General features: G+C 38.2%; 2 protein-coding genes across 5 annotated transcripts in view; both read right to left on the reverse strand.

Moving 5' to 3' along the window:
• Positions 1-1,066: 1,066 nt before the first annotated feature.
• On the reverse strand, positions 1,067-8,181 carry higd1a (HIG1 hypoxia inducible domain family, member 1A). The gene is made up of 4 exons (XM_077217283.1): positions 4,389-8,181; positions 3,564-3,644; positions 1,963-2,097; positions 1,067-1,869 (listed from the first exon to the last, which is right to left on the reverse strand). Exons 2-4 carry the CDS (start codon positions 3,637-3,639, stop codon positions 1,784-1,786), a joined length of 297 nt encoding a protein of 98 aa, XP_077073398.1. The 5' UTR covers positions 3,640-3,644; positions 4,389-8,181; the 3' UTR covers positions 1,067-1,783.
• A 1,504-nt stretch (positions 8,182-9,685) lies between these two features.
• dspa (desmoplakin a) overlaps positions 9,686-20,112 on the reverse strand; it is a 39,150-nt gene continuing 28,723 nt past the window's right edge. For 2 of the 4 annotated variants that reach the window (XM_077217266.1, XM_077217264.1), the window contains 9 exons: positions 19,870-20,048; positions 19,072-19,210; positions 17,355-17,548; positions 17,067-17,229; positions 16,709-16,792; positions 16,514-16,621; positions 15,982-16,080; positions 13,061-14,887; positions 9,686-12,736 (listed from right to left, as the gene is read on the reverse strand). In XM_077217266.1, the coding sequence (XP_077073381.1) occupies positions 10,262-12,736; positions 13,061-14,887; positions 15,982-16,080; positions 16,514-16,621; positions 16,709-16,792; positions 17,067-17,229; positions 17,355-17,548; positions 19,072-19,210; positions 19,870-20,048 (5,268 nt within the window). In that variant the 3' untranslated portion in view covers positions 9,686-10,261. The remainder of the gene's footprint in view (positions 12,737-13,060; positions 14,888-15,981; positions 16,081-16,513; positions 16,622-16,708; positions 16,793-17,066; positions 17,230-17,354; positions 17,549-19,071; positions 19,211-19,869; positions 20,049-20,112) is intronic. The other 2 variants (XM_077217267.1, XM_077217268.1) reach the window with 1 other exon arrangement.

The following is a 20,112-nucleotide window of genomic DNA, read 5'->3' on the forward strand; positions in this document are numbered from 1 at the left end:
CAATTTGTATTTTAACCATTTCTTCCAGCCGAAGTTAACAGCTGATATTTCTGTCTTCATCCCTTTGCAGCAATAAGTCCACAGGACAGCGACTGATGTTGGCATTTTTAAAGTGAAATGAGTTTATCTGAGATCATCAGAAGTAGTGTTTTTCTCTGCGTGAGAACATGATGTGTGGCGTGAGAGTGTGTGAAGACTCTCACGCTGAAGGCCCGTGTTTATACTGGACATGGACATGTTTGTTGAGACTCGGTCCTTCAGGAGAGATGTTGAACTGACCCGAGTCTCTGACGCCATTACAAATCCCAAGGGGACGCACTGCCTCAGTCACTTGTTGTCTTGTGACATGAATCTGCTTAAATGTAATAAGTACAGATGGCAGAGAATGATTGGACATTACCTCGCAGTTGCTGGGTGTGACCGGCTGTTTCAGGAGTTCATAAACCATGATGAAAGCCACATAATACAATTAGGCAATATCTGTGAGAACAATGTGTGCTTCAATGAAAGCAGGACATTAATATAAAACTGTGATTAAACTGACTGGAATTACTTTATTACACTGTTTTATTGCACATTTTCCAGCCAATCAGAGTAGAGTATTCAGACAGATGATGTGTGCGCTGTATAAACCTGGTATACCAATAAAGGTGACTTGACTTATAACACTGGAAACAGAAGGTCAAATTGCATTTTGGGATGTAATAGTATAATGGTATCATATCCTGTACAGCTTGACCACATAATAGGGCATCTACACAAAACTGGCATCTCATGCATAGAGACAATGTGCATAGTGCATACATGCAAATAAACGCCACAGAACAAGAGAGTGTACGGTGAAACACACACACCGTTATGGAAGCTTGTTTCCGCCACAGAGTAAAAAATGATTTGGACGTTGTGTGATATAAAGTTGCAATTTACTTTTTTTCTCAGAATTTCATGTTTATATCAGAATTGCGTGGTATAAATTTGAAAGCGCGAGATAAAATGTTTTATTCTGTGGCGGAAACAAGCTACCGTACATCTCAGATCTCACATGAGAGTGAAATAAACAGAAGTCTTTATTGAATTAAAATGTTTTTTTATTGGCAAAGATAAACAGAGCGGTAGCTGAGATCCTCAAAATAAATGTCACTTAGTATAATATTGTGAATTTCATTTGAAATATTAAACAAAAGGTGCCATAGTTATTTAAATCGATCAATCAACAAAAGAACACGCGACTCTTGTTCCACACACTCACACACACACACTCACACACTCATACCTAAGAGTTGCTTCAACTCCTGAATATTCTGTAAAGAACTAGTACCATAAATCATTCACTAGTGGTGAAGTCTTTCGTTTTGTGTTCTGTGCGTTATACATTTCACAAATATAACTAGAATGATGGTTTGTTACGGTTGTTGTCCTGGAATTTCTTTACTCTACTTAAATTACACAAATCTTGAATGATAAGGTACAGAGGTCTTCATGCCACATCAACATGAAAGCAGCATAAATCAGTTCAGATACAGTCAAAAACAACCATTATACGCGGTTCATCAGTTTGCTTCTGATATAATACATAAATAGTAGTTAGCAGATACAAAAATAGCCACTATTCCATCCCTTACAACGTTTCTCAAACAACAGGCAACAAAATGGACACACCAACCTGGTTTATTAAATGTTTAAATAGGAATTATTTATCCTTAAAAAAAAAAAAAAGTCCTAAATGATGTGTGCAATAAATACAAAGCGACACCTTGATATGAGGCGGTATTAAGGACATTCTTCACTTCTCCAGTGTCTTCTGCTCCAGGGCTTTCTGTGCTTCAGCGGGTTTAAGGATGTACTCCTTGTACATGGAGTAAACCACACCTGCAACACACACACACACACACACACATCACAGGTCATGTTTACAGCAGGGTTACGGGTGAAGATGAAGAGGCTTGAAGACTGTTGTTTTACCCAGAGTCATGGCTCCCACCACGAAGCCCTGTGCCGCCACACGCATGTGGATCAGGTGAACGGACATCTTCGTGTCTCCTCGGTTCTTCATCTTCATCAGCCTGTACGCCACGATGCCAAAGAACCCCAGCATCCCTGAACACACACATCACAGCGTGACCGACGGCTCCATGTCACGCACTGCATTCACAACAGCAAAACTAGCGAGGCGAGGCACTGATATGGAGAAATTGCCCGATACCGATAACTCTTTATATTTGAAAGCCGATAACCCATATATTGGCCGGTAAATCTAAATCCAGATTTTTATATAATTTTTGAGAGCCTAATTACAAAAACAAAAGTCTCAGCATTAAAAGTCTCATGTCCCAAACACACAATTATAATGTTTTTTTATCTCATTATGATTTTATGTAGCTTATATGACAGACTTGCGCTGAACTGTGTTTCCCTTTTTTCAAAGTGATCGTATTTCAAGCAATTCAAAATAGGGTTGGGTATCGTTTGCATTTTAACGATTCCGAATTCAATTCCAAAAACGTAGATATCATTCACATTTAGTCTTATCGCAAAACATTGAATTAACAGAGAAAAACAACTAGCCGAACTAATGCAAACTTCAAGCATTATTAAAGACAAGTAAACACTTAGGAATTAAAAAAGAACAAATAAAAAAATCAGCAATCGCACAAATAAACACAACTGAACAAAGATACGACTGAAATAAACAGTTTTAAGATTTTCAGGTGTATTTATAATAACGTTAATCAAACAACAAACTCGTTCTTGACTGAATAACTTTTGTAACTATATTTGTAATGTATATTTCATTCATAAAGTCCAGTGCTATTTTACATTTGATAACAGTTTCTGAACATGAAAACCTGAAAATCTTAAATCACTGTTTATTTCAGTCGCATCTTTCTTCAGTTGTTTATTTGTGAGATTGCTAATTTGTGTATTTATTCTTGTTTAATTACTGAGTGTTTACTAGTCTTTAATAATGCTTGAAATGTATATTAGTTCGGCTAGTTGTTTTTCTGTGTTATTTTTAAACCACAGGCAAACGCTCCTTGTGTAAGTGTTCTTCAGCCTGTTGATTTGTGTTCATGATATTCAGCTACAATTCAATGTTTTGCGATAAGACTTAAAATAAATATGAATGATATCTAAGTTTTTTTACCTTGTTAGAATCAAAATTAGGAATCGAAATTCAAACGATACCCAACCCTAAACATCTGAAGTATATAATCCATTATTTATCGGCTTTAATATATTGGCTACATTTTCTTATCAGGCCGATAATGATAACATTAAAAATGAACAAATATCGGCCGATAACGATATATATCGTGCATCCCTAAGCAAACTCTTTGCGGTTTCACATGAAACGGGTCTCACAGAAGAAGAGGATCTCCGCTTGCGCTCGCACACACCAGGGGCAGAGATGATGTGAAATAAAGTGATTGTAACAATACTTATGGGTAAAGAGATAGAATGCGTTTATAAATAGACTATTATTAAGAGTGAAATATGAGGGGGGGGATTTAACAGAGAGATACTGCACACATGTGAGCGAGTGACAGGTTACGAGAGTTTACCTGCAGGGACAAACGGATTCTCCTTGGCTTTCCTGATGAACTTGGACTCATTGTCTTCATATTCAACCGGGATCATCTTGGCTAAAAGGCAAAAACATCAAAACAAGATTGGATGTCATAAATGAAAGGCCATTCTCTGACACTTTACTGCTGACAAGTGTATTTAAAACATTAAATAAATGAAACAGCAAATAATAAATGTATACATATCAGCCAATTAATCAAACGCGCTAATTAATTAGTCAATAGACAACTGATCTGTTGAATGGTTCTTAAAGACACACGTACATATTAAGAGATTCATAGCGTTATATGAACCATGTTATACTGTGAAACATATTAAATCATCTCCTACCATTACAAAATAAGACTATTACATCTACTATTACTATTACAAAAAGATGGTCTCGAGACTTCATGTCATTTGTGAGTAACGTTAGCAGCAAGACGAGGTTAATGATACATAGGCCTAACGTTACACCAAATATATAAACCTAGCTTCAGATTGAGGAAATCAGTCAGTTCTTCTGATTCACTGAGCGAAAGTGATAGTCGTGTCATGATGAAGGTCAACGACACATACAAGCCATTTAAAAAGTGACTTTACACTGTTTTAACTAAATAAAGTAAATATGTAATGAAATGTAAAGATATATGACATTTAGATCTTATTGTAAGCTTCAATTAAAGAAGACATTTCCTCATGAGATAGTTTAGAGATAAGATACTCCCTAAAAAAAACACAAAATGTCGTCCTATGTTATTTAAACATACTATTTATACAGGCAAAATAATCAGATATTAAATAAAGGGTAAAAAAAATACCTATTTGTGTAGTTTTCTGCTGTACACTGGACTGAAGCTCTTCTCTGCCGGCTGAACTGCTGTGCGTGACTGACAGCGTGCACGGGAACACGATGATGTAACATGCCTTACGTCAAAGTGACGCAGGCAACTTTACAAAATAAAAGTTTTTAAAAAAACATTCTGTTCGGCGTAACTGATAAATTACACAACCAGAACGGTACACTTTGTGTATTGTATCCCCCTAAAAAATAAAAATAAAATTAGACCATTGAGAAACCTATTTATTTGTTAATGAAATCTTATATTTCCATCTGAACTTTTATTTTAAAGAAATCTGCGGTTTCAAACGAGTTCCTTGTCAGTAAGGGGCGTGACCTCTATGGGCGTGACGTTTACGTGTACGTGTACTCCTGAGTTCAGGCGAGGTCAGTGTCGTCATCACAGCCTGTAATTTACATTTTACCTTCAGGAAAGGGCGTCTATCTTTGTAACAACTTGTCTTTCTTTCTTTCTTTCTTTCTTTCTTTCATTTGTATTTGTTAATAAATTCAAATTGGATCATGTTAATGGTACTATTTCATTGTATTTCCCTGTTGAACAAATTATAAATAAATATTACTACTTACTGCAGCGAATACATAATACATATTCGGGTTGAATACATAAATACTAGGTGTCTGTACAGTTGTCTGAACTCAAATATGACCAAATAGTTAATGTTATTTACAACATGAAGATATTCTTCTATGTTGAGGACATGTATTAGGCTAGTGAGGATGATTTAACGAAATTAAAGGATGCAAAGACATGGTGAAATGTGCAAAAACAGGTTGTTCCCAGAGGCGTAGAGGACAGGCACGTATTTTAAATAAATAGGTTAGAAAAGATTCCAAGGATCTCCTTCCGATTAAACCCAAAGTTAATGTGGGTGGAGTAACGTAATCAACACAATGTGCTTATTTTATTGGCACAACCCCATCGGTAAATATGGACTATTAAAAATACAACAGCACCAGCTCAAACTTAAGTTGTTGACGGAAACAAACATCTTTGAATCATTTAATGAATTACAATTAAATAAAAATCAATGTTTACAAACATGCATTTTAGTTCCCCTCACTCCACAACAAAACGGAATTCAGAACAAAACATGAATGAAAAAGTATAGCCTATATGAAATAAACATTTACAAGTTATAGGCAAATTTTTACATATTCACATGAATATGCGAACATGCGAATATCCGAACATGTATTTAGATGCTAAACTATCATTTATTATGTAAACAAGGCTTTATACTTAGTGTCCCAATATCCACGTAATACAGTAAACATCCTTCACATACACAAAAATAGGTTGGGAATAACACCAGTGTGACGGTATACGGTGCACGACCGACACACAGCACAACAGACTATTTAAATTTAGCCGAATAACTTTTTCTATGTTTCGTTTTCTTATTTTGATGATGAATAATGCTAGAAATGAAATGTTGTTTGCGCGCGCTTAATTTTTCCCCCTTATAATAGATGAAAAAACTTCCAAATCGAAAACCAAACTCGAAAACCAAAAGTGAATAGGCCTACTTGTTGTCTCACAGACATGAGAACTACGTCTATAAAAACCTTTAAGTGTCCACTTTCTAAGCATTACGTTTTGCTTATTTGACATTAAATGCACTATATAAGTAACTTTGGAATTTAAGTCTCAGCACGTTTCAGATGGTTTAAATACGCGACTCGTTTAGGCACATTATTTCGGGGGCCCCACTTTGAGAACCCCTGGTTCTGATCCAGTTTTAACTGGAACCTTGCGCAGAAATGAGACGGGTCTACCAGAACAGTAAATACATTAGATTAATATTAACTATCTCGGTAACACTTTAAAGTAACAGGGCATGAATAATCATCTACTAATACCTGAATTACTTCAACATTATCTCATGATTAGTGAATATATGAACTCATCATGAATCAATGAAGAGCAACCCTTTACTATCACAGGAGTCATACTGATTCATGCATGAATAACAGCAGCTTTAAACATGTTAGTACATGTTTGATAGTTAATGCATTAATTAAAGTTTAAGGGTAAACTAAATCAATTAGTCTCCGTAAGAATACATAAGAAGTAATCTAAATTTGAATTAAACATATAATTTAATACTGCCATAATTTAAACTGTAATATCATAATCTGCTATCTGCAGGTTTGTGACATAATTAGAATGGCACATGATTTTTTTAACCATTAATTACACATATCCGTCTAATCAAACGTGTAAAATAGACTAATAACTAGCACTAATAAATCTAACTGGATCTAAACCGTTGTCTGAATTTTATAGTTTATTTAGGCCTATGTTTAGTAATATCGCCTTTTCTTCGTGGAACTACAGTATGTAGGGTTTGTTTCTGGTGGGACACTCATTAGTGGCGCACTCGGTGCTCTCTCGGCACTTTAGTTGTGTTCCTATGGTAATGCTGCCATTTTAATCTCATAAATGTTGACTTCGTTGGTAAACAGAATCAATAATTAAAGACATGTTTGCATATCTGTTGTATTTGGGAGGTGTCAGGAGGTTATGTACAATAATTAACTGTATGTTTTGTTGTTTATATATATGCTTCAATTAGCATTAGCTTATAGCTTATTCCATATTTTACATGTAAACGTGTCTTATGTGTGTCTTTACAGGTATGTTTGGACTTTCTTTTAAGTCCATATATGTTTAACTGTATAAATAAAAATAAAAGAACTACACGTAATTTTTATCTTTTTTTTCTACCATGGGTGTAAAGGAACAAGAATGGCCATTGTATATGTTTATTCATAATTTATTTAATGATTTCTGAAGTGCATCGTGTCATGAATTTACTTGAGGAGGCACATCATTACTAACTCACAATTAACTAACCATACACTAACATAAAGTAATGGGTTGTTAATGCATGACTGTGTCATGACTTTACTTGAGGGGGCACATTATTACTAACTCATCATTAATTACTTATAAAGTAACATGAATTCATGACTTGTTAATGTATCATTGTCATTTCTTGTCTTGGCTCTCCAAGAGTACATCTTTAAAAAGTTATCAATTACACATGTTCTATACATATTCAGCTCTTCTAGATCAGATATCATTTGGTGCTTTTCGGTGGTTTGTAAAGAAGTGGAAGAGCAGAGGTGCTGTGCCCGAATTTGGATGGAGAAGGAACTGAACGGAGAAAAGGGGACACATTTTGAAGGGGCAAGAAAATAAGACTAACATCCGACTGCATTATGATATAAAGACAGTAAACGAATCCACAAAATAGCCACAGAAATAACCATCATCTGTCCTAACACTAATTTTCATTTTTAAAATTACATCTGTTTAATGGATATATTAGTGTAGATATTTCACTCTTGATGGCAGCAGTGGAATTACTTAAAACGAAATGAGATTAAATTGTTTTTAATTATGAATGCATCATGTGTGTTCAATGAGTAAGGTTCAATGTAAATATTGCAAGACATCTAGTGTCATTCAATGATGTTTGTGACAGTTGCTGGTGGCAAATTTATGAACAATTTTACATTGTGCCCTTTTAATACATCTTTCTTCTAATCTAGAGCATGTTTGATTTAGGTTACCCAAAAGTGTTAATTAATTCATTAATTAAAAAGCATGTTCTAACGTGTAGTTAAGATGGTATATTCATGCAGGAATTCATATGACTCATGTCGTAGTTACGGTTAGTTCTTCATTAGTACATGTCTTGATTCATTAGTTCATAGTCAAGTAATTATTAATTAAGATATTAGTACATGATTATTCATGTAGTTATTGTAAAGTGTTACCACTATCTCTTCATGGATGCACACAAATGAAATAATCATGAGCTATTTGTGACCATTCAGTGCTTGAACAAGACTCTGATGCTTAGTGGAATAGCCTTCGCTTTGGAGTAAACGTAGGATTTTTGTCATGACCAATTTAAATATTTGAGATTGCATTTAATTTCCCTCACATGTATGTTTTCTAGATACATGCAACAAGTATCCAAAACATTACTCATTTATTAACTGTGTCTGTCAAAACAAGACAAACATCAGTATGTTGTATTGATACAATACATAAAGATTGTATTATGTATCTAAGAATAAACACGTTTTTGTTCTGTTATCTTGGCTGGTTTAGGCCTTGGCTGGTCATGAATATTTTTATATTCTTCTTATTCTCTGTGGTGGTCAGTTCATTGCAGCGACAGAAAACTATTTTTCCATGAATGGGCCAATATTTGCCTCCCAATTTGATTTCCAGGTGTATTTTAACCTTTATAAAGCCCTTTTTCTGACCTCATCACATGTAACCATCATCTTTTATGTCAAATTCTTACACTTAATCTATAAATGTAATCAGAATAATAAGAAACAATTGGGATGTTACCAATCAAATGAAACCAGTATCAGCAACATCTGCAAAAAGTGGCACAGAGGCTGCATCTGAAGTGCTTTTGGTTACACTTTATTTTAAGGTGTCCATGCTACAGTGAAAGTATACATTTAAGTACTGAGTAATAATAATTAACTACTTGTATTGGGTTAGGATTAGGGTTTGGGTTTTTGGGATTAGGGTTTTAATTACTGTATAACTGTAATAACTATACACGTAACGTATAACAAGGACACTATAAAATGAAGGGTTACATGTTATTTTAAGGTGTCATTGTTACAGTGTAATTAAATATTTAAGTACTGAGTAATAATAAGCAACTACATGTAATTACTATAGGGTTAGGGTAGGATTAGGATATGATTGAGGGTTAGTAATTAAGCATAATTTACTGTTATTGTACTTAATATAGGGTTAGGGTAGAATTAGGATTTGGTTGAGGGTTAGTAATTATGCATAATTTACTGTTATTACTTTGGTAAGTACATATAACATATGTAACAAGGACACTGTAAAATTAAGTTTTACCAATAAAGTGTTAACTTGCTTTTCATTTACATAATTTATGTAATGCATCTCAGGTTGTAGTAATGCATTTACACATGAGGCATGCTGTCATAAAACTAACCAAATCAGAACTCAAAAGTACCACGTTTCTAAAGGAGCATCTTTACACTACAACCTGTTAAAAAAATCATTATATCTCATGTAATTTTAGTCAGCAGTTAATCACGTGCCAGCACAAATTACAAGTTAACAACCTGGACTCTCATAGGTTTTAGTTGCAAAGAAAGGTGTGAAGAGTAAAAGGGAATTTCAAATGTGATGCTATAGAAATAATTTGGACTTATTATAAGTAACAGAGAGAATGGTCGTTTATATTTCAATAGTTTTTATTGTTTAAATGGCTCCATATAAACACAATCAGATCAAATATTAATTCATTATAGGCAAACTATATGATTTCTACTTTGAAATTAGTAGATGTATTTTGATACCAAGCCAGCAGACGATTCAGATAAAAGAGTAATTGTTTCTAACTTTGTAATTGGCTTTGAGCGGCAATGCTTGTTACATTTCTTGGATAGAAGTGTCTGCTAAATGAATAAGTGTAAAACCAAAATGTGAATAAAACATGCAAAAAGGAAAATATTTGAAAACAATCTCATATACGGAATAAACCAAATAAAAAAGATGAAAACATTACATTAGATCTATAAATCCCCTTGTGTAAATAATGAAAAATACCATTACATTAATAATCTAAAAGACATTTCAAACACCCAAGAAAATGTATCAGTGCTAGTGAAAGTAAGTAAAAGAAGATGTGTTTAAAACAAGTCAATCTACATTCTGTATCCCAAACCCATACTGAAATCCTCCTGATTAGAAAATCCTACTTAAATTTAAATTGTACACTCTAAGCATAGGCATCACAACTAACTGTATAGCTAAGATTTGGTGTAGCTGTAAGAAACTGAAGAGGTGTAGTCAACACTGCCTCTGCGTGATCCACTTCTCGAGCCAGTGCGAGATCCAGTGCGAGAGCCTGGTCCTGACGACACGTTGTACGGGCTGCTTATGCCTTTAGTTGACATGGAGGTAGCCTGGAGCATCTTCATGCCATTGTTCTCCTCCACCATGCAGTTATCCATTGCCTCTTTGTATGAGATCTTAAGTTTGGTTTTTGGACAGGTGAGGTTCTTAATGTAGTTCCTCGTGTCCTGCAGCTTTTGTGCCCCTTTGCCGTCAAGCCATCCTCTTCGGATAGACTCCTCAATGCTCAGACGGCGGCCATTTTCTGCATCTATAAGTCCACCGGTCAGGTACTGGAACTCCAGAAACCTCTGCCCTGCCTCGTAAGGCAACCACTTTTCCTTCATGGCTTCAGCGGCAGAAAGTCTCCTCTTGGTCTTCACATCCACAAAACCTGCATATGCCTTCTGTGCTGGCTTTAACTTGATAGCCATGTCTTCGTCAATAATGCTTTGTTGTACAGCATCATTCAAGGAGAGTCTCTGGCCAGTGGAAGGATTGACAATTCCTCCAGTGCAAACCTGGGCTTCAAGGAGCCGCTGAGCGGTGAGGTTATCCAGTATTCCCCGCCGCTGTGCCTCAGGGATGGTTATCTTCTCTAGGGTCTCTGAATCAAAAATGGCTCCAACGGGGCTCTGGTCATCAAAAATATCAGATGGAGGGGAGAGTGTAATGGATACACTGGCAAAGCGTTTGCGGATGGTTGGAGATGATGGCGCGATCTGCGTGGGACTACTGCAATTAGCAATATCCTCAGGACTGCTGGAGCAGATGGCAAGCTCCGAACTATTGCTTTTACTTGTGATCAGAGCTCCAAACTCAGTGAGTGTCACAGTCCCGGCACGGTACTTCTCCAAGGTTTGTCTATCTATAATCCCCCTCTCTAGGGACTCTTGAATGTCATACTGGTTTCCAGTTTTACGATCAACAAGGAAGCGTCTGCTTTCACCAGAAGATTCGATAGTGATCTCCTCCCACTCGCACTCTTGTTCGGAAAGCTCTAGAAAAGTGTCGTAGTCGATCAACTCTCGGTGGAACGCTTCTCGTACGGTCATCTCTTTACCGGTGTCAGGGTCTACGATCACCACTCTCCTCTTGCGAAGTGTGTTCTTTTGAGAGGTCACCTGCTTCGGCTTCTGTTTGTCCTTCAAAGGCAAAAGGATGAGCCCAGTCTTAGGATCTGTGATGCACCGCTTTTTCAAATCCAGATACGTGAGGTTTTCATGGGTGTTGGGGTCAAAGAAACCTTTGGTGTCGTCGCCATCATACGACAAAATCTCATTCATTTCACGGTCAAAGTAGCCTTTCCTGTACGCCACTTCCACATCAATTCGATGGCTCCCTTTAGGATCTATGATGCCGCCACTGGCAATCTGAGCTTCCAGCAGTCTAATTCCATGACCTTTCTCTATGATCTCCTTCTCAATAGCTTGAAAGAGGGAGATTATGTTTCCTGTGGCAGGATCTTTGTATCCTGTCACGGCCTTCTCAGCAGAGAGTAGCTTGTCTTTAAACTCCTTTCCCACAAGAGCTCTCCTCCACGCCTCTTCCACCGTCATGCAGACATTGTTGACCGGATCAATTATGAAACCAGAGGCAGCCTGGGCCTCCAGGAGCTCCAGTGTGGTTCCCCGTCGAATCAGACCTTCTTTCATAGCCTGGTAAAAAGGCATGACCCTATTCTTGGCCTCATCGTAGATACCAGCGATACACTCAGAGCCACCCAGGTACGATCTAAGTCTGTGCTCGATATCTTTCCCTGTTAGTTTTCCTTGGTTTATTTTATCCAAATCTGTTTGATCAAGCAAGTCGGAATCCACTAGCTCCGTGAGCGAGACCTCTCCACGCAGACCTTTCACTGTGAATTTCTGGACGCTACCCTCACAGACAGGCTTGGAAATCTCATCCGTCTGCGTATTCTTACAGGATGCGACCGGACGCTGTTGCAACCTCCTCAGTTCAATTTCCAAAGTCTCCTTCCTTCGGGAGAGCTCTGAGATTTCCTTGTCCGAGGTCTGAAGACGATTCTTGTAGCGTTCTTCCACACTCCTCAGCTCAGCGGTCAATCTTTGGATCTCACTCAGAAAGGAGGCCCTGTCTCTCTCAACTTTGTCTTTATCTACCTCACCCTGTCTGATCTGCCCCTCTTTTAACTCGTATTGGCTTTTCCAGTACTTGAAATCCTTGGTAAGTCGATCAACTTCATCCTGGAGACGCTGCTTCTGTTTCGTCTCAGATTCCAAGGAGAGTTTGATGCGCCTGAGCTCCTCTTCATATCGCTGCTGCTTGTCTTTGTCCTGTTGCGACAGCTTCAGTTTGATTAAAAGACTATCTCTCTCTTGCACAATCTCTTTGTAGTTGGCATCAGATCGTTGGATGATCATGGAAGTCTGGAAACAGAAAGAGAAATATTTCTGATTATGATTAATTCAGAGGATTTAACAAAGGAAATATTTATGTATCACACAATTAAAAAATGAATGATTCAAACATGGTTAGAATAAAACAACAAAAATTAGGCGACCAGAGAAAATATGAAAAAAGATTGCAACCATGCAGTGTTAAGCAGGAAACGTGCTTTCAAAGGTCATTCAAACATTATGCAGTAAAGCGTTACCCAGCAAAGCCATTGTGATATAACTTAAAATAGTGATGTATTTTTGATTCAACTGATTTAGAAAAAAAAATCAGTTGTGTCGCTCAAAAAAAAATACCTCCGTGAATTGCTTTTGGATTCGGGCAATTTCCACCCTTAAACTTTCCCTCTCCTTAGTCAGTTCATTGATTAGTTCCTGCAGTTCCAGCGCTCTGTTATTGCTGGTTTGCAGCTGGAACTGAATGGCAGACAATCGGGAAGCACTTTCAATGTCGATGGTGCTCAGGCTTCTCTTCACATCGTCTCGCTCCAGTCGCACACTCCTCAGTTCCTCCTCAAGCCGCAGACGCTCCTTGGTAAGATTCTGAGTGAGGCTCTGCAACTTCTCAATCTCGCTGTTGCTCTCATTTAGTGCTCGACTCTTCTCCTCTATGGTCTTGTAGAGGGAATCGTTTCGTTGATTGGCCTCACGGACAAGGGCCTGTTCCTGTAGAAGCTGCTGTTGCAAAGCCTTCAGTTCTGCATTCACTTTGGTCAGACTCTCTAAGGTGATTTTGTACTCCTTCTGGATTCTCTCCAACTCCCCTTTAGAGCTGCGAAGCTCCAGCTCATACTTGCGTCCAGAAACACTTTCCTGCTCTTGATGGACCCGTAGAGTGGTGATGGTAGTGGTGTATTCCCGGCACATCTGGTTCACCCTCTCCAGCTCCGTTTCCATCCTTTTCCTCTTCGTGAGGTCATCTTGATTATTCCTCTTCTCCTTCTCCAGTTCAGCTTGCAACTCGTTCACCTTGGACTGCAGTTCAACGATGCGACTCTGCAGTCTGGTGGCATTCTGTTCCAACTTGCTCTTTTCATTTTTTTGCATCTCCATCTCTCTCTTTACCACCAGGAACTCTTGCTCAGAGATCTTTAACTTGTTAATGACCTCAGTGGTTGAACTTTGCTTAGCGAGTATCTCAGCCTGAGACTGTCTGATGCTATGATTCTCGACCTCCATGGCTTTCCTCTTTCGGGTCTCGTCTTGTAGATTCTGGGTCAGCAAGGTGATCTCACGGGCCCTTTCCTGAGCAACTCTGTTGGCTTCTGCCAGTTCCATCCGGTGTCTTGTTTCAGTCTCTTCCCTTTGATGCATTACGAGCTGGATCTGTGTCTCCAGTTCCCTCTTGCTCCTGCTTTCCTCACTCACCGAAGACCTCTGCTGCAGTGCATCCTCTTCTGCTTTCCTCCGTGCCGCTTCTACGTGGGAGAACGAAAGCTTCACCTTTCTAAGTTCATCTTCCAGGTCTCTTTTCTCAGAGGCTAACCTCTCCATCTGAAGCCTCAGAGTTGCCGATTCCTCATCTTTCTGCTGTGTTGACTTGAGCACACTGGTCTTGTTGATGTGGATCTCAGATTCAAAAGTTTGCTTTAGGCTATTAATCTCCTGGCTCAACTGCGATCTTACCTTTGAGGTTTCAGCTTCAGCTGCACTTCTCCGGGAGGCCTCATCCTCTAGCTGTAATTTCAGCCGCTCAATCTCCCGCTCTTTGTCTTTGATGGCCCTTTCAAACTGGCTTTTGGACATGCTGAGCTCGTCCAGTTCCTTCTGTCTCTTGCGGATAGCAAGCTCGTACTCGTCCTGCTGGGTGGTGTATCGCTCCTCAGCCAGCCTCCGCTTGCGCTTCTCATCCTCAATGAGAAACGTGAGGCGGGAGACCTCGTCTTGTAATGCCTTTAGCTGATTCTGGGTGCTGTCCAGGCTTTCCTGAGCAGCACTAAACTGCCTAGCCTGGGTTCTCTTCGACTCCTCCATAGATATAAGCTGCTCTTTGGACTGGGTCAGCTCCAGCCGATAGTGAGTCAGACTATCCTCCAGTGACTTGTTCTTCCGGGTTTGATCGTCGAGGTTCTCCTTGTGACGTCTCAGATTCTCCTCCAAACACCCAATTTCAGTCTTCCATCTCTAATTAAAAAGAAAATTCCATATTAAGTAGTGGTGGTAAACAAAAATAAATAAAATACTAAGTGAATGTAATTTAACCCTACCAAATAGGTCTCACTTCTAAAAAAGCATTTGAGCATTGTACTTCATTCTTGTTTTCTTGTTTGTACTACACTTGGCATCAGCACTACTAATATGCAGCCTTGACCCTATACCTGCTAACTTGACTCATATGTAGTGAATGACCTGTAGTGTCCTGAACGAGTGTCCTTCAATCTAGCACTGTGAAAATCCAGCTGTGTCTGTGTGGTGTTTTAAATATGCTTTAAGACAAACCATGTTCAAATTCATAAGTCGACAGCATTGCCGAGTATTTTCTCTTAAAATTGCAGTGAACCAAAGACAGTCTCAAAAACACGCTTTGAAATCGCTGGTGTTTCTGATGTCACAAACTACCTTGTAACCAATCAGATCAACGTGTGATCGTCAACGAGTGGATCTCTGAGTGAGTGAGTGAGTGGAGGCGGGGCTCATTCGCATATTCATAGAACCACGCATACTAAATGAGGCAGGAGTGTAGAGTTACATTCAAGATATTTTAATGCATTAAGGCAGTTTTAAGGGATACAATTATTGACTACAGGGGGACTTTAAGAGGTGTAGTAGTTTTTTCAACCACCGGTTTTACTATTTGCCACTTTTGCTATATGTGCACTTCAGTATAAATCACATTCATAGTCTTCAAACAAATTACTTGTAAATGTAAAGAAAACATTATATATTATATAATTCAGAGAGTCCCTTTTTTGTCTGTTGAACTCCAAATACTGTCCCTACGTATACTATTTTTACTTAAATTTGAAATGTTAACCTCTTACAAACAGTTATTTTATATATTTTAAAATAACTTAAATATTTTATATATATTTTTATAGTTGTATAAATATTTTTAAAAAGCTTATATTTTAGTTTTCATGTTAATGTTTTAGTCATTTCGTTATGTGCTTTTGACATATTTTTATTATTATTAGTAGTAGTATTGCTATTTATTTATTTTATTATATTATTTGGAAAGATATATTCACAACACATCTTGTCTGAGACACAACGCTTACCATTGAGTCCTCCATGTTTTTCTGCATTTCCCCAAGGAATTTGCAGTAGTCACTTGAACGTGTCAAGAGCTCTATGTAGTGTGTCTGCAGCTCCGTTGCCTTTAGTGAAACAGTTATAAGTCAGTGAAGATATGTTGAGTATGGATACAATCAAAATAAAGTTAATCAGGGGAACTGTGATGTTAAAGAGATAGTTCACCCAAAAATTAAAATCATCATTTACTAACCCTAAAGTTGTACCAAACCAGAGAATTGCTTGCTGAACACAAAAGATGATATTTTGAAGAATGTCAGTAACCAGTAACAGTTGACGGGACCCATTGACTTCCATAGTACTTTTTTCCCTATAAATGTCCAGCAACTGTTTGGTTACCCATATTTTTCAGTATCTTCTTTTGTTCAGAAGAAGAAAGAAACTCATACAGGGTTGGAACAACCTGAGGGTGAGTAAATGATGACGGAATTGTGATTTTTGTGTGAACTGTCCCTATGGTTGACGATGTTGAGTGCAGCATGTGAAAGGTTTGGTTACCTCCTGCCGCAGTTCAGTGGTTGGAGACTGAAGCATAGTCTTCTTGATGGGAATGTTGAGCAGCGTCTCCAATCCTGCGCTGTAGGACGCCAACTGGAGCTCATAGTCCTGTCAAAACAGTGATCTGGGACCTCAGCCTTCTGCAAAATTTCTACATGTACTTGTAATAAGCAATAGAGAAAATATGAGTCTCACCTTTATGGAGGCAGCACATGTGTCTGAGTCTTTGACCACATCATCCACTTTTTCTTTCTTTCCTTTTATCTCAGAATACAGCGCCTGTTCATTGACAAAATATTTTTCTCAATAGGACATATTTCATCCAAGTCAGAGTTATATAATTTACTGAAACAAAAAAGAAATTGTGTAAAAAATTATTTTACTTCAGACTTTCAAACATTTATTTCTCATTTTCATTTAACTTGATTTACTAAAATAACTAAAACTGAAATAAAATTAATAAAAAAAAACCTGAAAAAACACTTGAGCTAATGCTCATTATTTGACACAAATAAATTACAAAAACACCCATCAGCTAGTGTATTGGACTGACTTTTTGCTGTTCCAGGTGGTGAATTAAATTTTCCAAGCTGCTGAATTTAGTAATCTGGAAGGCATCTTGCCGCTGACGTGTTTCCTGAATCCATTTGTTCATTATGGAGCTAGTTTGCTTGTAGTGATTCAGCTGTTTCTCCTGTTTTTCCAGGTCCCATACCCTGACAAACAAGCAAGGAATGGATTACAACTATAATTATGCTGTGATGCTTTCTACAACAGTCGTGCATGTTGAAATTCAAGGCAATGTCAGAAGAAGAAGAAGCAGCACCACATCTCTCCACACCTGCTATCAATCTGAGCCACAATCCTGCGCCAGCGGTCAGTCATCTGTCCTACGAGCTCTGAGTATCTGGACAGGTCGACGTCACACTGATGGAAAGATTTGTCGATTTGACCATTCCAGTGAACAGCCTTGGACAGCTCCGACTCCATAGCCTTCAAAACACCCTTCTTCTGCTCCAGATCTGCTTTCATGCTCTGCATGGCACAAGACATCACATTAAATGAGGCAAATCATGTTACTCTATCATTTCGAGTCACAATGAGTCATTTGTGGAGACATGCGTAATAAGCTCTCTTAAAAAGCATTACCTCTTATAATAACCTCTTAAAGTTAGGATAAACTTATCTTAAATCCCAAAAGTTAAGATATTCAATGAGTGTCACGTACTGGTGTCACGATTTTCCCTGTGTTTTGTGTGTTCTGTGTTCTAGGACTTTTACATTGAAGTGTATTTTCTGCTCCTATTGTTCCAGTGTTTACTTCCTGTGATTAGTTCCTGTTTTACTTTGTTTCTATAGTTACCCTTGTTGGTTACCGTAGTGATTGATTTCTATTAACCTGTGCCTTGTTAAGGCGCCGACGTCACAATCACGTCACGGCGTTAGCTGGAGGCAAAAAAAAGTGAAAACTGGAGGCGGCCAATACAAACCAGCACAGATTCGGCTACATAATAAGGATCTTAAATTATTATTATTTTTATTAAATGTCATCTTGTTGTGTTTCTGGGTGCAAGAATCACCTACAGGATCCAATTTGAAATTTTATAGCATAATGTTTTCTAAATTATTGTGATTATTTGTGAATCATCTATGATTGTAAACATTGTTGTGATTGATTGTGATAGACTTTTTGAAGAACCTGGTAAGAAAAAATAATAAAATACATAGTTAATTAATATAATTTAATACATTTTTTTTTCTTTTTCTAGAAAATATTCACATCATTAAAATTGCACTGTAATGTCACTCTTTACATTGTCGTCTTCTGGCCTTGGCGCTGGGCAGGGCCGCGCAATGTAATGTTGCCACAAGTCAAGACCATTCTTCACATAGTTATAGGCATCTAAAGATTTATATGCCCTCAGTTTGTCTTTACGCTCGGCTTCTCTATCAGGTGTAGAAGTCAGGCCACTCAACCGAGGTGACGTTAATCCTGTCAGATCCTCCATCCATTGAGTGAGTGTGTACGGGTCGGCCAATCTGGTTCCGTCTGTTAAAATTTACTTTTGCAAATAACAATCGCGGTCCTGGACAGTGAGTGACCTTGCACATTAAGATAAAATCTGGTTTTCTCCCGTCATTGTTAAAAAACAAGCTAACAAAACTTACAAACTAGCGTTAGTGAAGCGACCAAGGGGATCGTTCTGCCTCCACCTAAGCTCCGCCCACATAAAAACGTCATCATGTTTACCAACTGAAAAGGGGTCTCACGGCAAAGTTCTTCTTCGTTCTTCGTTTAGGGGTAAAGAAAAAATTAAATACGTGTGCAGCGTATGTTTACTGTTAGCGAACATCCGGATCTGGATTCAGGTTATGATGACAACCACCATTTAAATTATATTGTAGAAACAGTAATTCTATAGGTAGATAAAAGTCTAAATGTGTTTAGGCTCAAAATGACTCTAAATGATGAAACGTGTCTTATTCACACACTGATTAGAAAAAGACAAGCTGTCATATTAAGATATAAGATATATACACTAAAATATTAAGTTCACCTTCAGAGTCATGCGGTATCTGTCCACTTCATTCAGATCAAGAGAAGAAGTCTCTTTTTCTGTAAGACGAGCTTCGTGGACTTTAATGATATCCTCAGCCTGCAGGAGGCTCTTGATCAGAGCTTGAAGAGCAGTGAGCCTGGAAACACACACAAACACCTATGAAACACTTCCCCAGAAAAGTATAAGTCTGCTCTGCTCTGATTGGTCAGATGACCCAGTCTGCTGTGATTGGTCTACTCTGCTCTGATTGGTCAGATGACCCAGTCTGCTGTGATTGGTCTGCTCTGCTCTGATTGGTCAGATGCCCAGTCTGTTGTGATTGGTCTGCTCTGCTCTGATTGGTCAGATGGCCCAGTCTGTTGTGATTGGTCTACTCTGCTCTGATTGGTCAGATGGCCCAGTCTGTTGTGATTGGTCTACTCTGCTCTGATTGGTCAGATGACCCAGTCTGCTGTGATTGGTGTACTCTGCTCTGATTGGTCAGATGGCCCAGTCTGTTGTGATTGGTCTACTCTGCTCTGATTGGTCAGATGACCCAGGCTGTTGTGATTGGTCTACTCTGCTCTGATTGGTCAGACGGTCCAGTCTGTTGTGATTGGTCTACTCTGCTCTGATTGGCCGGAAGAAAACTCAAGACTACAATGGAGCCGTTTCAGGGAGTTCAGAAACACTGACACTGATATAGAGAATAACTGGAACTTGGCAAAGCTTTTTCATGCTCAAACAGCAACATTACACACTAAAGAAAGAGGAACATGGAGAAAAGAAGAATAGGTCCTTGTTAAATGCTCTTGCCTCTGTATATATGCGGCTGAGAATCCTTGCAGACTGCCCAGTTTCTGGTTGATGAGGTCCAGTTCAGAACGCAGGTACTTTGTCTGCTCTTGGTTAGTGCTTCCATCCAGCTCTCTTAAAATCCTTTCCCTCAGTTGCAGGTACTCGTCCTGGATGGTGTCCAGATCATGATGTACACCCTGACAAAACAGATTGTTATGCAAATGAACTTATTAAATAAAAAATGTACTTGCTATATGGTTA

The sequence above is a fragment of the Siphateles boraxobius genome, unplaced genomic scaffold (genome assembly GCF_051911475.1).
Source record: "Siphateles boraxobius isolate OS27281-9 unplaced genomic scaffold, OSU_SipBor_1 72, whole genome shotgun sequence".
Taxonomy (NCBI): Eukaryota; Metazoa; Chordata; class Actinopteri; order Cypriniformes; family Leuciscidae; genus Siphateles; species Siphateles boraxobius.